At 33.8% G+C, this 15,734-nt stretch overlaps 1 protein-coding gene across 1 annotated transcript; it reads left to right on the top strand.

Moving 5' to 3' along the window:
• The first annotated feature begins 74 nt into the window (after positions 1-74).
• On the top strand, positions 75-15,323 carry LOC139522542 (CD63 antigen-like). Its single transcript, XM_071316014.1, has 6 exons — positions 75-338; positions 1,806-1,880; positions 2,891-2,995; positions 9,665-9,841; positions 12,190-12,273; positions 15,141-15,323. The coding sequence occupies exons 1-6, from the start codon at positions 81-83 to the stop codon at positions 15,216-15,218; spliced, it is 777 nt and encodes a 258-aa protein (XP_071172115.1). The 5' UTR covers positions 75-80; the 3' UTR covers positions 15,219-15,323.
• Positions 15,324-15,734: the final 411 nt, after the last annotated feature.

Below are 15,734 nucleotides of genomic sequence, written 5' to 3'. Positions count from 1 at the left end.
TTCAAAAAGACAAAACTGTGTTGTATTCTATTACCAACATTTAGTTTTTTATACATCTTTTGAAGGTCATTGGAGTAGTCATGGTAGCCATTGGAGTAATCTTAAAATCACCTTCAGACGTTGGTTTTATAAAAGCAGCAGAAAATGCTATTAAAATAGCTTTGAATGCAGTACTAAAAGGAACATATCTTACCAACTACAGCATCAGTAGTTTCAACATGAGTGATCTATTCTCTGGGATATCTACAGGCATGATAGTCGGTGGAATCCTGATTCTGTTTTTATCTTTCTTTGGTTGCTGTGGAGGATGTTTCAAGATGTCAAAATTATTGATCGTTGTAAGTTAGATAGTAATCATTAATTTCTTGTTAATAATCCTAAATATTTCCATTTCCTGTTTCTGTTGTTGGCTACGATGATTATGCAGACAGTGAAAATTCAAATACCGTTTGAAATTGTTCTTCTTTCCTCGAAACTAAATGTTAACTGTAACAGTTAACAACTGTGCCATGAGCACAAAATATGCCCGCCGTTTGAATATAGACATTTCTACAAAAAAAGAATGAATTATTTAGTAGACATAAACGGCTGTACGCATTGTTAAAGGCCGTACGGTGACCTATAGTTGTTTAAAAAGAATGTGTCATTTGGTCTTTTGTGGAGAGTTGTCTCATTGGCAATCATACCACTTCTTCGAATTTTTTTTTTATATACGATTCAATACAATTTCCCTGCAGCAAAATTTCAGAAGGTTATAATTAGACGTTTAAAGATTGCTACAAAGACGCTTAGACTCGCACAACTCCGAAATAGTAAATGTGATTTTTTTTTAATCGAAGCTACTTTCTTTTTTAAACTGTCCAAATTAAACTATGAATTGGATAACTATTTAACTAGATAATAAATTCAAACTTAAAGACACATATATTTTGCAATTTAATGGGATTTTTCGGTGTGTGTAAACATTTTAAAGTTAAAACATTCATGAATATGGTATGAAATAAATAGTATGATTTGGTTTCTTTTAAATGTACACAATGTTTCTGCAATTGGGGAATTCAAAGAACCCAATGTTTTTTTCTGGATTCATTGCATGAAACGCAATATGCTGTTATATAAACTTATAATTTTCAACAAACTCGAAAGATCGAAATCAAATCCTTCGTCGAGTATGGGCAATGATAAGCAAATCGGACAAAACTAATACAAAGTATACGTAATTGATAATAAGCTTCTACTAGCCAGTTGGAAAGAGGGACGAAAGATACCAAAGGGACAGTCAAACTCATAAATCTAAAACAAACTGACAACGCCATGGCTAAAATGAAAAAGACAAACAGAAAAACAATAGTACACATGACACAACATAGAAAACTAAAGAATAAACAACACGAACCCCACCAAAAACTAGGGGTGATCTCAGGTGCTCCGGAAGGGTAAGCAGATCCTGCTCCACATGCGGCACCCGTCGTGTTGCTTATGTGATAACAAATCCGGTAAATAGTCTAATTCGGTAGGTCACATTCAGGAAAGGGAAGGGGATTTTAGTTACGACGTAAGGAACATATCCGATATCATTTGTGATACGATTATTCCATAACGGTCAACCAACTCGTGATGGCGTGATGGAAACCTCTTTATATGTCAGAGGTATTTCTATATATATATTTTGTAAATTTAGTTGATTCAAAATGTTTCAGATTGAAAATATTAAACTAAAATACTTTATCAATAAAACATATCGTACCATTAAAATATAGAAATACACTATATTTTATTGCAGTAAAATATTATGTATATTGTAGTATTCCATATCTGTTGGTGTTTTCCTAGTAGTGGAACTTATTGTAGTCATCCTAATGTATGCTGCACCCAGTACTGTAAGTTTCTAACTTTCTTTTTTTATTTTTATTCGAGCGTCACTGATTAGTCTTTAGAAGACGAAACGCGTGTCTGGCGCAAATACAAAATGTCAGTCCTGGTATTTATGATATTAAGTTTATTTACAATCACTTTGTCGATGCCATTGGTGGAGTTTTTATTCCCCGAGTGTATCATCAGCCCAGTAGTCAGCACTTCTGTGTTGGCATGAATTATCATTGATATGGTCATATTTATATATCAACTGTTCACAAATCTTTGAATTGTTGATATTCTAAGGCTTTTCTACCTCAGGAATAGATTACCGTAGCTGAATTTGGCAAAACATTTAGGACTATTTGGTCCTCAAAGATCTTCAACTTCGTACTTTATTTGGTCTTTTTAACTTTTTTTTATTCGAGCGTCATTGATGACACGAAACGTGCGTCTGGCGTGAATACAAATTTCAATCCTGGTATCTTTGATGAGTTTATTTTTGCTATTTGTTTAAGGTCGTACAGCCACCTATAGTTGTTAGTATATGTCATTTAGTCTCTTGTGGAGAGTTGTGTTATTGGCAATCTTCATATTTTCACATTGTGATACCGATTGGTGTCAAGCCCTAGTTTGTCTCTTTGTGTCTAGACTTTGAATATTCAATTAATACAGTATACTAACCTTCAATGTCTCTCTCTTACGCATTAAATTCGTAAAGTGTTTTTTCTTTGCATGAATAAAGCAAAAATACAGGAAAAATAAAGGAGTAAATATATAGAAATAAAAAATATTATGATACATTTTAATGAGAATCTTAATAATGAAAACAACAGCAGCAACACGGATGGAAATCATTATAATAATGACACTGAGTTATAATAGTAATTATGATGAGTTGGATATTGCACTTACAATATAACATTAATTTTGTGATTAAAAAGTTTCATAATTAGTATCAACGATTTCAAGATGTAAAGTGGATTTTTTCCCTTTGAAATTCTATGTAAACATGATGTATACATTATAATTTTAGATTCAAGGATCAATTAAGGATCTATTCAAACGAACGATGGAAGACTTTCGGGGAATACAGGGAGAAAACATTGCTTCCCTGGGGTGGATGTTTGTTATTTACGAGGTTTGTTATCAATATTTTAATATTTTTTAAAAGATTTAATAGAATATTGAAAAAAGAAAAGATACTTTTTTTAAACAAGATTTAAAAGTTATATTAGTCTTACTTTTCTTTAAACAATGTTCATAGATATAGGAAGATGTGGTATGAGTGCCAATGAGACAACTCTCCATCCAAATAACAATTTATAAAAGTAAACCATTATAGGTCAAGGTACGGCCTTCAACACGGAGCCTTGTCTCACACCGAACAACAAGCTATAAATGGCCCCACAATTGTAATTGTAAAACCATTCAAACGGGAAAACCAACGGTCTAATCTATATAAAAATACGAGAAACGAGAAACATGTATAAACTACATAAACAAACTATTGTACATCAGTTTCCTGACTTAGGACAGGTGCAAACATTTGCAGCGGGATTAAACGTTTGAATGGTACCAAACCTTCTCCCCTTTACTGAGACAATAGTATAACATCACAACATAGTAAAACACACGATAAAATATCAATTGGAAGGCTTCACTCAATCAAAAAACGTAAATTAACACACTATGAACGAATAAATTTGAGATGCGATACATGAATGCATATACATAGTTAATAAAGTTATTAGGGATAAATATTTAACGTCAAAGGTAAATAAACAAGTTTAAACAAAGATATGGTAAGATATAACTGTGAAATATTTAACAATTTATACAAAATCCTCACTTTTGAAAAAAAAACGGTTTTCAAATTCTACACAGGTAAATAAAATAATGTTGTCGTTCTTATCTTATAGTCCGGCCGATTGGTGCAAATATAGAGCAGAATTGCTCACTTCATGAGGAAAGCATGAAACTTTGCATAGTAATTCTTGGTTATATACCCTTTGATTTTAGCTATGGACCCACTCTGAAAAATCCAATATGGCCGCCATTTTCAAGATGGCGGAAAAACGGTATAAATATCAAGATTGTCCTAAAGGTATTCTATATAATTTCGGAAATTAAAGTAATGATTCTTTAAAAATGGACTTCATGGTGTTGAATTTGTTAACAATTAATTTAAAAATATAAAAAAAAAAATTGGTTATTTCTATAACACATACATTTGCAAATATGGCTACATATACAAAAACAAATAGTGAAATTCAAAATGTTAATCAATATGTAACGTATTATTGTAATTGTACTTTAAACGCTTTCAGTTTTAATGGTTGGAATGAAATAGGTTGAAATGAGTCGATTGAACGTTAATATATGTCAGTTACATGTGGTGGAATAGTGGGTAACTCATCTAAACTTTGAGGAAGTGCCGAGGGCATTTGTCTCGTGTCTCTACAATGCCGCGTCTTACGTCACTTCTCGCGTTTTCATCTGCCGTACCCACTACATCGTCAAATTATTTTATGTAATCAATAGGTGTACCTTTCTTCAGGCGGATGAGACGATTGTCATCATTCAAAATGGTAAAGTGACAACTATTTCTTTTTCCAATTACGTGTGAAACCAATTCGCAACTATTCAGCGAGCATGGTCCTAAAATGCACTCCTGGCAACAGTCATTTTTGAGTTTGGAGGAACTGTGATGGTTACTTGCTGAGTTGAAATCTCGTTTCCACTGTTAACAAATGCCGCATTTATCACTTTATTGTTGATGGTTATTGTGGGAGTACTCAGGTTTATCATGCCCTCAGTGTGTCCAAAATATCTGGCCTAAGTATAACATCGTCTGTTAATGGCTCTTTGCACACACCCCAGTGTATGTTTACTCTATTAATTTTGAGAGTCGTTCTTAATAATCTTCCCAATAACAAGCTGCTTACCCAAACCACTTAGCGTTACGTTCTCCAAATCTCCATTTTCTGCCGGAAATAATTTCTCATTAACTAATATTACAATTGCAGCAGTGTCCACAATCATGCTCACATTCTGGTCATGTTAAGTACCTCGTACTGCTAAGCTCTTTCAAATTATTTGTCTGATGACAATATCGGACGAAGCCGTGGGCCTCTGTTCGATTTTATGATGAGGTGATGTTTCATGGTTAATAGACTTTGGAATCGTGCGTTTGCCTACTGGCCCGACCCTTTGCTGTTTAAAGACTCAATTGATGGGGTGGCACTTTGATTTGCTCCGTATCCTTGTGAAGGTGACCGTTGTCTGAAATAACCGGGATTTCTTGAATTTGTCCGTGGAGATGCTAACCGTTGTCTTTAGGGACTATATGATCTATAGCTTAGTGAGGGTGTTGCTGATCGATAGGTATTAAGCTTGGGTGTATTTCTATCTGGCGATCTACCGCGATTATATTGCTCAGGAGATCTTCCACTTGTTTATTGATCAGGTGACCTTCCATTGAACTGGTGATCTTCCATGATTATTTGATCAGAAGAACCAAGGTTATATAGATCGGTCAATCCACGGTTATGCTGATTAGTTGAAAGCATAACATCAGCTAGTCTTGTGACAATTTGTGTGAGGTTATGCACCTCATTATCCAAATAACTGTTCATATTCCCTTTATCGGTCGGCGATACTATGCCATCAGCAAAGTAGACTTGTCGATGGTCATAATTGGCACTTTTTGATCCATATATCCAATATTTACTATTGAGGTTTTCAATTCTTTTAAAGCCTTGTTGAGTGTTTCTGGGTTCCTCTCTATAAATACATGCCTTGAAGAATCTTTGTCATTACATCCTCGGACAAATGATTCAGTTCCAATCTGGTTTAATTATCTTTCTTGCTGAAGCGCTGCTCCAAATGAATGTTTTAAGGCCTTGGAATCATCATCTGTGTTTACCTTGCGAGCGTACTCAAAGCCAACATTGGCTTGGCAATCTGGGGCCTACACACATTTTTCCTGTTTTCCCATTGTCATCTACCGACAGTTCGTTCAAATTGGTAAATGAACGCCTCCCAATTCAAGGATCCTCTTCAATTAAGTTTTTGCAATTTTTGGAGCTGTGGGCTTCGGCTCCGGTCCCTTGCACCAATATTTCTTGCCATCGGGTATATTCTCTCTTCAATGAGTAGTATGAAGAAGAGCTGTTGCCACACATTTTTGGTTTCCTCTGCCCTTTCCTGGATCGGTCAGTGGAGTCAACTTGCTGTTATGGGAAGCCTGTTAGAGCTACAGGAGCTAAGGAGGGATGATACCGTCAGTAGGCACTGCATTCAGCATTGGATAAACTTGATAGAATCCACTTGCAGTCAATTGTTTATGTAATGGTGTGCTGCTCTGAACAAAATATTATTGACTCATAGTAGATTGTAAGTGTGCGTAAGAAGACACATATGCCTTTTGCTGGTGTCCTTGATTAGCACTAGAGGTTTATAGTATGTATGGAGATTGTTGTTGAATAATTCAACCCGTCTCATGCATGCAGGGCCAAGGGCCCTGACATAGGACTTTTGACTTAAGGTGAAGACACCTTCAACAGAGTTGGCGCGGTTGATGGTTCATGCGAACTACAAGAGGAGAAAGACCCAAGACATGGATTTTATTGTGTACTTTTGGTAAACTTGCGTTGTACTGGCTAAGGTCAAATTTTGACTTAGATGATGTGTCCATTGCAGGAATTTTAACTTCTTTATTTCGATTGTCCACTAATTCATTTACATGATGCCAGTTGTTGGAAGGTACCCTGTTGTTCAAATGCACTTTTAAATTGAACTGTTTCTCCTTCCTCAGTTGTCGTCAGCTTTTTCATCCGTCTCACCACGAAATTAAATATCTTATTGGTTTGACCATCAATTCCGCCAAGCAATTACCACTAGCCTTGTGGCCTATCCTGTCTTCAGACTGCTGAAATTGCTGAGATATTGCTCCCATCTGTTCGTTATAAATGTTCATTGCCTCTTTCTGTTCAGCTTGAATCATAATAAGACCAAAACCATTCGCGCTTTGCTCTGTTTTAAATCTCAGCTGTTCTTTGAGCATTAGATTTTCCATCTTTTAAAAATTCTTGGTACAATTGTTTAATAGTCATTTCTCAGCTGTTCTCTGGTTAAACGTCTTCAGCTGTGGGTTTCTCAATATCCCCAAATGATTCAATTTCTGCCATTTCAATGTTCTTGTCCTTTTTGTCCCCAATTCCTGCCATTTCACTGATATGTACTTAAATGATTCTCAATTCAAAGCATAATATCTCAAATTGCAAAATATTGCGACTCCGAAATAAGATAGACACTGAATAGTATCTTAATGGCAGATAAATCCAAAATCACAGCTTTTATGTGTGACCCAAAACAACAAATAGTGCAGCTTTACTGAATGAAAGCTACTACTACAGCTTTTTGTGAAAGCTACTACTTTGTGTATAAAATGAAAAACAAGGCAAAATAAAAAAGGACAGAACTGGTATAGATACTAAGTGGCACTATGCATTATAAAATGCTTATATTCAGGTCAATTCTCGAAAATTAATATTTGCTTATTTTTCAAGGCGGCCATTTTGAAAATAGCCGCCATTTTATATTTCAAAGATGGATCACAACAAAATCTTGCTAAGAACACCAAGTCATTCAAATATGTTGATTTTTGTGATTCCAGCATCAAATCCACTGTGATTTGTGCAATACTGGAAAATATTTTAGAACGTGCGGCAGCCATCTTGAAATAAGCCGCCATATTAAATTTTGAGGGTGGGTCCATAGCTAATATTGCTCAGTACACAAAAATGTACCATCATGCAAAAATTGGTGCTTTCCTCATTATTTGAGCAATTTTTTCACCGATCGGCCGGACTATTAATCTTAGTTCTCTCCGCGCCAGAAGTCGCATAAGGCCTCCACGCTGCTTTTCCACCCTTTTCTATATTTTGCCGCTGATCTGGCTACGTTCCAACTTGTCCATCCTTGTTGGTTCCTTTCTCTAGTTCTTTTCCCTTCAGGTGCCCATTGAAGAGCTACATAGCTGTTGTTGTCTCTTTCACGCCTTAATATATGTCCTATCCATGTTGTTTGTCGTTAAGTATACAAAACCTTCCTATTAGGAATACCAAGAAAGTTCTGTAATATAAATAAACATATTAATCTAACATTTGGTACATAATGGGTGAATATCAACAATAAAACTATACACTAAGAGCTAGATAAAATTTCCTGTACAGATTTAAGATTAAAAGGAATAATTTTGATGTTCATAGTACGATGTGAAAATTAGTAAATATTCCAAATAATCAAAGCTGTTATATAGACAAGTTTAAATCATTCAGTCTGTTTAAAACTTTTATAACTTTAAAGATATCTGAAGAAGAAGAAACTAAACCCAGAATAAAGCAAGACGCCATTTTACATCTGGCAGCTGATACTAATTACCCAAAATAATCATTCAGTTCAACTTATAGTAAGATGTTTTTAGATCCTTCTTTATCATATAGATTCACTGTTTTGCTTGTAATACATGTACATCACATATTCGACTATGAACGTTCGTGATTGAGGTAGATTCAGAAATTTAAACGCTTCTGATGCATAACATTTTACAAATGTTATCTTTTTCTTTTTACTCTTAATCAAATACTATATTAGAGATTTTAATGTTGGTCTTGTTAAAAAAACAATGAATTGTGGCATGATTGTCAATTCGATAAATATCCAATGATGTGGATTAAGGTGACCATAGGTGACAGTACGGCCTTCAACAATATGCAAAAACTCGTTCGTATATCCAGTTATAAAAGGCCCAATCATGCCAATATATAAAACAATTTAAAAAAAAAAAGGAAAATGAAATCGTCCTTAATTTGTGATTAAGGAAAACAGACAGCAACATATGAAAACCATACTGTCACAGGCTCCTCACTTGGGAGAGGCAAATACAGATTGTGGCGGGATTTAACATGTCTAACAACCGAGGGCAGATCAGCATAAAAACAAACTAAAAATCAGCAGGGAAGTGTTTGACACATGAGAATCAACGTTAATAATATTATTGTACACGTATAAATCATCGTTTTTATAACGATCGGACGTACTCGTAATAATATTAAAAGAAAAACAGTAAAAGTAAAATACTAGTAAACATGATATAAGAAGATATTGGGAATATAAATTATTGATAGAAAAATACTTAAGACAAACGTCAATAATATAAACATAAGAAAATGTGGTATATTGGCAAGTGACACAACTCTTCACCAGAGAAAATAACATTTTAGAAGTTAACAGTATAAAGAATATGAATATGTAGTATGGAAATCAATTGGACAAGTTTCCACCAGACACCAACTGATATAGAAGTAGATACCTATAGTTTTTTTTTTATTATAATTTAAAAACTGAAAACAAAGATAATCTACACAACACTAATTTTAAGCTTCTTTTAACTTTCACCAATGCTATAGCAACACTTTAAAAGTACGAATCATATTGCAATCATTTTGTGTGCCCTTCCGTTCGTTCAATAAACCAACGTTTTGGTATTACTGTGGCTGCATTTTTCGAATCGGCCAGAAACGTGGAAGTTATGCTAAAAAGTAAAATCACAAAAAAAAACTGAACTCCTAAACGGAAAGTCGCTAATAAAAACCCGAAAAAACGAGTCTTTTTGTACATTGCCTGTTAAACATGTTATTTCTTTTCTTCATTGTTTTTCCCCGAAAACTATACAATTGTTGGCAAGTGAATTTTGACAAATATATATATATAAATAGTACAAAATGTCTCTTATTATTTTTAGTTTGAATGCTGCGGTGTAAATAGTTACAAGGACTTTCATAATTTTGCCCCACAATGGAACCGTTTTCCAATAGATAATGGAACAAATATAACTGCACCAATCACATGCTGTAAATCTCTGATCACAGAAGGAGATATTTCATGTGCTACGGAAAAGGGATTGAATATATATGAGCAGGTCTGTAATGGGAAAAGTAAAAATCTTTTAACATTTAAATATGTTTTATTTAAATTAAATTGTATTGATTGTAAGTATTTATCTGTAAAATAAAAGTTTTCAAGGCCTTCAAAGTATCTGACTTGTATCACTGCACGTAAATTTTAAAAATTTGTTACCCCAATTTGGAATTGCCAATAACACTATCTCTGCTATGTTTTCCGAAACAGTTGCATGTTTCGACGAATTATATCTAATATCGAGGCAAAAAGCGTAAAGTAAGAGCTGATGTAACCGAAGGGTACTAACATGATTGACAAACTCGTACAAGGAATCAGATTTATGCATGAGGAATATACACCACTTGATTTATAGAAATAAACGTTTAAAACAAAAAAAATCTTTCTAACCATGTCTATATTTGCATGCAGGTGCCGAAGTACTAGGTAACTAGGATGGGGATACATGTAACTGCGCATACTAGTAGAAGGATCGAACACATATCAGTAATGCTAGAACCAAATACAGATGCTTTATATTGGAATTGAATTTCCGCAATAAGTATCTATTTTGTTGACGTTTGCTGTTATTAGAACTTTATAGAGAGCAATTACAACATTTATTAAATATATTCTTTTCGAAGAGCTTTTTAAAAAAAGTTCCAGAACAAGAAGGAAAAGTTTCAATAGACACTTTTAAATATATGTATGTGAAGTTAGCAGCTGGTTCGTTTTTCGATATCCGATATTCGATATTCAATATCCAACTAGCTGCTAGCAGTCGGTTGGATATTCAAAATTAAGTTGAAAATCATTAAAAAAAAATATACCTAATAACATTAAAATCATGATTTTCATATTTAAGATCTCATAAGATACGTAGAAAATTGTTTCTTGACCCCTTCAAGCTGTCGTAAAATCTTGTTGTTCTCGAATATAAACCCTTTTCTAACTTGCATATTTGTCTTTATGTAATATAGATTGTTGTCAATAAAAAAAACTTCAAAGATGTACTTTTATACATGATATTTCTTAAAACAAAAAGAAAAATCGATAACTCTAGAAAACATTTAGGAATGTAAATTTTTTTTTATGGAAAGCCCAAAAAAGAAATATATAGTGAAAATCTACCTGAGACCGCTTAAATGTGTTTTCCCGTTTGAATGGTTTTACACTAGTAATTTTGGGGCCCTTTATGGCTTGTTGTTCGGTGTGAGCTAAGGCTCCGTGTTGAAGGCCGTACTTTAACCTATAATGGTTTACTTTTTAAATTGTTATTTGTATGGAGAGTTGTCTCATTGGCACTCACACCACATCTTCCTATATCTATATATGAGACCCTCCTGGTCGTTCAATGTCCATAAAATTTAAATAAATCATAGACTCTGTATTTATAAAGGTTGTATTAGAAGGATTTCCCAGAATAATGTCATGTATGATGGTGGTAGCCCCCTGATCTCTCAATCTGCCTAACATTAAGCAGGTCTCAGGTAGGTTTTCGCTATATATTTTGAACATCCAACTGGCACTTTGAGCCCTCCGTAAACATAGAAGACAGGAAGTGTACCCAAATTCCGTTTAGTCTCGTTTGTATTTACCTATTAACTATCTGTCTGCTTACTATTAGGCAGATTGAGAGATCAGGGGGCTATCACCATTGCCCTGTGCCCTTTGTCCTAATATTTTGACAATTTTAAGCTGAAAAGTGACAATCTAAGCCCTCCGTAGATATCGAAGATGACATTATTCTTGGAAATCCTTTTGATACAATCTTTATATATACAGAGTCTATGAATTCGCCAGTTTTATGTACATTGAAAGAACAGGGGGTCTCAGGTAGGTTTTCCCTATATATATCTGTTTCTTGGGCTTTCCGTATTTATTTCTATGTATATTTCCTGAGTATCTTCTCGCTCCTTTGAACGATTAAAATCATGCTTTTAATTTTATCAAATATTTTTTTTTTTATTATTTTCAAATAAATTTGAATATCTAACCGACTGGTAGCAGCCGGTTGGATATTGAATATCGAATATCGAATAACGAACCGACTGCTAACTTCACATCCATTTTAAATATTTAGTTTATTGAAGATGTAAAAAATATTTTTATTCACATATAGTTATGAGAAACTTTTTATGCATTTGACTATTCATTTTAGGTTCCATTTGGTAATATAACATAATTATACATGCATGACTAAGGGAATGACCATTAAACTTCAAGGGGAGAAAAAAAATTATAACGCAGACAAAAAACTATAACCGGTACCCCTTTCAAGTGAAATGGATGGTCCCTAAATGTTAAAATTTCAGCCTGCTTCATGACAATAAATCCACAAAATGTATAAATTATTATTTTCCCTTATAGGGTTGTTTTGATGCCATATGGGACAAAGTGTTAGGGAAACCATTGTATGCTGGTTTAGGATTTACATCAATGTTTGTTTTTCAGGTAACAAGTTTATTTAAAAGTTGCCAAAAAAAAAAGAAAGTAAAATCACACTGATACCGAACTTTGAGGAAAGTTCAAAACGAAAAGTCCCTTATCAAAAGGAAAAATGAAAAGCTCAAACACATCAAACGGATGGAAAAATGTCATATTTCTGACTTGAATGAATCCTGGAATATAGGATGTTATAAAAACTAGAAGCTCTCAAGGGCCTGTGTCGCTCACCTGACTCTACTTGGGTTTTTGAAATCATATAACAAAAGACAAAAGTCATACCAGATTCTTAAATAATGTTTAAGGATAAATTTGGTTTAATACTGGCCATGTAATTTAATCATTAATCCAAGTGACCATCTTGAAAAGTAAATCAGCAACAAAGTAGATACACTTCATCAGCACTTCATAAGGAACATTCCTGCTATATTTGGTGTCATTCCATTCAGTGGTTCTATAAAAGAAGACATTTGTATGTATTTTCCATTGGGTCCTATGTTAAACTAAGTCCACCGCTGGAGACCATTTTCGATGGTGAATCGGCTACAAAATAATAACACTTGGTCAGCACCTCATAAGGAACATGCATACTATGTTTGGTTTCATTCCATTTAGTAATTCTCTAAAAAAAGACATTTGTATGTATTTCCCATATGGTCCTTTGTCAAAGTAAATTCCCCAATGGGCGCAATCTTGGATGACGGATCGGCTACACAGGAACAACACTTAGACAGCACCTCATAAGGAACATTCATGCCATATTTGGTTCACTCCCATTCAGTGGTTCTATAGGAGATGTTCAAAATGTAAAAAGTTAACGACGACGACGGACGACGACAGACGATGGACAACGGACACCAAGTAATGAGATTAGCTTACTTGGCCTTTTGGGCCAGGTGAGCTAAAAAATGGAATGGCATATTACACCATTGATATTAGGACAAAGATGAGAAAACGTACAGAGCACGGTTTGGACTTTATCAATAAACAAAACACATACCGTATACATGCTATAAAGGGCCTCGAAAATAAGGATATCGTGTACCTTGTCGGAAAATATTAAATTTATGTATACGTACAAACTTAAGAAACAGGACAAAAGGCGATACTCGCAGAGTTTTTCTGGTGTTTCATAGCGAGTACAAAATACATTTCATATTCGTCAGTGTAAAAATATTGCCTTTTATTCTGCAATTTACACCCGACACTTAAAGTCAAAATTATTAGAATCCAAAAATTGTCAGACTTCAAAGAAATCGACATTGTTTAAACGCGGACCGCGAAAAGGACGACAAAATAAACGGTTATGCAAACAGAATTATTCACATTACCGCTTGCTCAACATGTTAAAGTGGAAAAAGGGGTTGGGGGTAAATGAAGAATTTATTTGTATGAGAATCGATAAAGCAAATAATTGTGTATGTACCCTTTACTTGTACATTTTTTGCTGATTGCAGGATAAAGGCAATTACAGTTGACCGTATGTCAGTGATAAAAAAAACTTCCGTATAATCACCTGTAAAAGGCCACGAAATGTAAAACCATTCAGAGAGAAACCTAACGGCATAAGTTTTAACAATACATTTTTTTTAAAACCACCAAAAATGACAGACATGAACCAACGATATGTATATTCATTAACATGCTTCAAACTCTGAACAGGTGTATGTCATTTGTATCAAAAAATCTTTTAATTCATTTTAATTTCATTCAAGATTAAAACACAAGGATGACGGCTGTACCCCTATTTTTGCCTGTTTGTTTTGTTCAAACATTGTTGTTAATATGATAGAATTGTGTGCGACTATCATACAAGTGAGAGGTTTCGCTAGCTATAATACCAGCTTTAGCCCACCATTGTCTACATAAGAAAATACCTGCATATTTACTAGGCCAGGAATATGACAGTTTTTTTCCATTTGTTTGAGCTTTTGATCTTGTTATTTGATAATTGACTATCCGATTTAAATTTTACTTTACTTTTTATTTATAATTGGTTCTGAATGCTAATTGTTATATAAGAATATTAGATTTGTAATGTTAGGACGATTTATTTTTGATTAAAACATCAATTTACTTAATAGATATAAGAGTTTAGTATGACGACCATTATCACTGTACTAGTATACATATTTTTTTAAGGTGCCAGCTGAAGGACGCCTTCGGGTGCGGGAGTTTCTCGCTACATTGAAGACCCATTGGTGGTCTTCGACCTTCGGCTGTTGTCTGCTCTATGGTCGGGTTTTTGTCGCTTTGACACATTCCCCATTTCCTTTCTCAATTTTATAAGAAGATGTGGTATAAGCTCTCCATCTAAGTCACAATTTGTTAAAGAAAATCCGCTCGTACCGAACAGCAAGCTATTAAGTGTCCAAAATGACAAGTATTAAACTATTCACACAGGGAAACCAACGGTCTAATCTATATAATAAACGAGAAATGGGAAACAGTTTTTAATAACATCAGCAAACAAACAAACAAACAAACAATAGGTTCCTGACTTAGGAAAAGTACAAACAAATGCAGCGGGTTTAAACGTTTTGAACAGGTGCCAATCTTCACCCTTACCTGAAATATAAGTGTAACACTATACAATATCAATTGAAATGGCTTAACTTGACAAAACAAAAAACATATTAACAAACACAACTAAACATACACTGAACGAATACATTTGATCTATGACACAATGTTAATACTCTACATATTTTATAGGCTGTTTTAATCATATTTTGTAGGCTGTTTTAATTATATTTTGAAGGCTGTTTTAATCATATTGTGTAGGCTGTTTTAATTATATTTTGTAGGCTGTTTTAATCATATTTTGTAGACTGTTTTAATCATATTTTGTAGGCTGTTTTAATTATATTTTGTAGGCTGTTTTAATTATATTTTCGGCAATACTCAGTAAAACAATTACCGATGATGCAAGGATAGAACCGATATATGGATAACAACAGCTTAAGCAGGATGCATTAATTTTAGAGAATGGAATGTGAAACGAACTTATAACTATACATTCTGCTTACAAATATAAAAAAAACCACTCCATTGAAAACTGTGGCCTTTTATTATGTGTAATTTGCTGTTATATTATTTGAAAACAATAAAGCTGTATAAAATCTAAATATGCCATGACTTCAAGATATAGAAAGCATGTAAACCTTGCTACTTTGAAATTACATAATCATTACCTCATTTTTAAAAGTACATCAATAATACAAGATGTTCCTATTCAAGGTATACCCTATGCATTATTTGTCTGCTCAATTATAAAAAACAATCATACATTTGCCAGATTATTTTGGAAATAAGATAGATAGGCTTTGGTGTGTGACACATCGATTGATGTTAATAAAGCCCAAACGATGTATCTATTAAGTACGGGTCATTCTTATCAAATAATCGGTTACACACTGCATAAAAATTTGTGTTTATAATTAATCTTCAATGGAATTGACTAGTAATTC

The sequence above is a fragment of the Mytilus edulis genome, chromosome 5 (assembly GCF_963676685.1).
Source record: "Mytilus edulis chromosome 5, xbMytEdul2.2, whole genome shotgun sequence".
In the NCBI taxonomy this organism is placed as follows: domain Eukaryota; kingdom Metazoa; phylum Mollusca; class Bivalvia; order Mytilida; family Mytilidae; genus Mytilus; species Mytilus edulis.
Note: the sequence above shows the minus strand (reverse complement) of the source record. Positions and strands in the feature narration are given on the sequence as shown.

Coding starts and splice junctions, on each gene's coding strand:
- LOC139522542 (XM_071316014.1), top strand. CDS start 81: ATGGTAGCCATTGGAGTAATCTTAAAATCACCTTCAGACGTTGGTTTT. Junction 2,996..9,664: donor GGATGTTTGTTATTTACGAG/GTTTGTTATCAA, acceptor TATTATTTTTAG/TTTGAATGCTGCGGTGTAAA. Junction 9,842..12,189: donor GATTGAATATATATGAGCAG/GTCTGTAATGGG, acceptor TTTCCCTTATAG/GGTTGTTTTGATGCCATATG.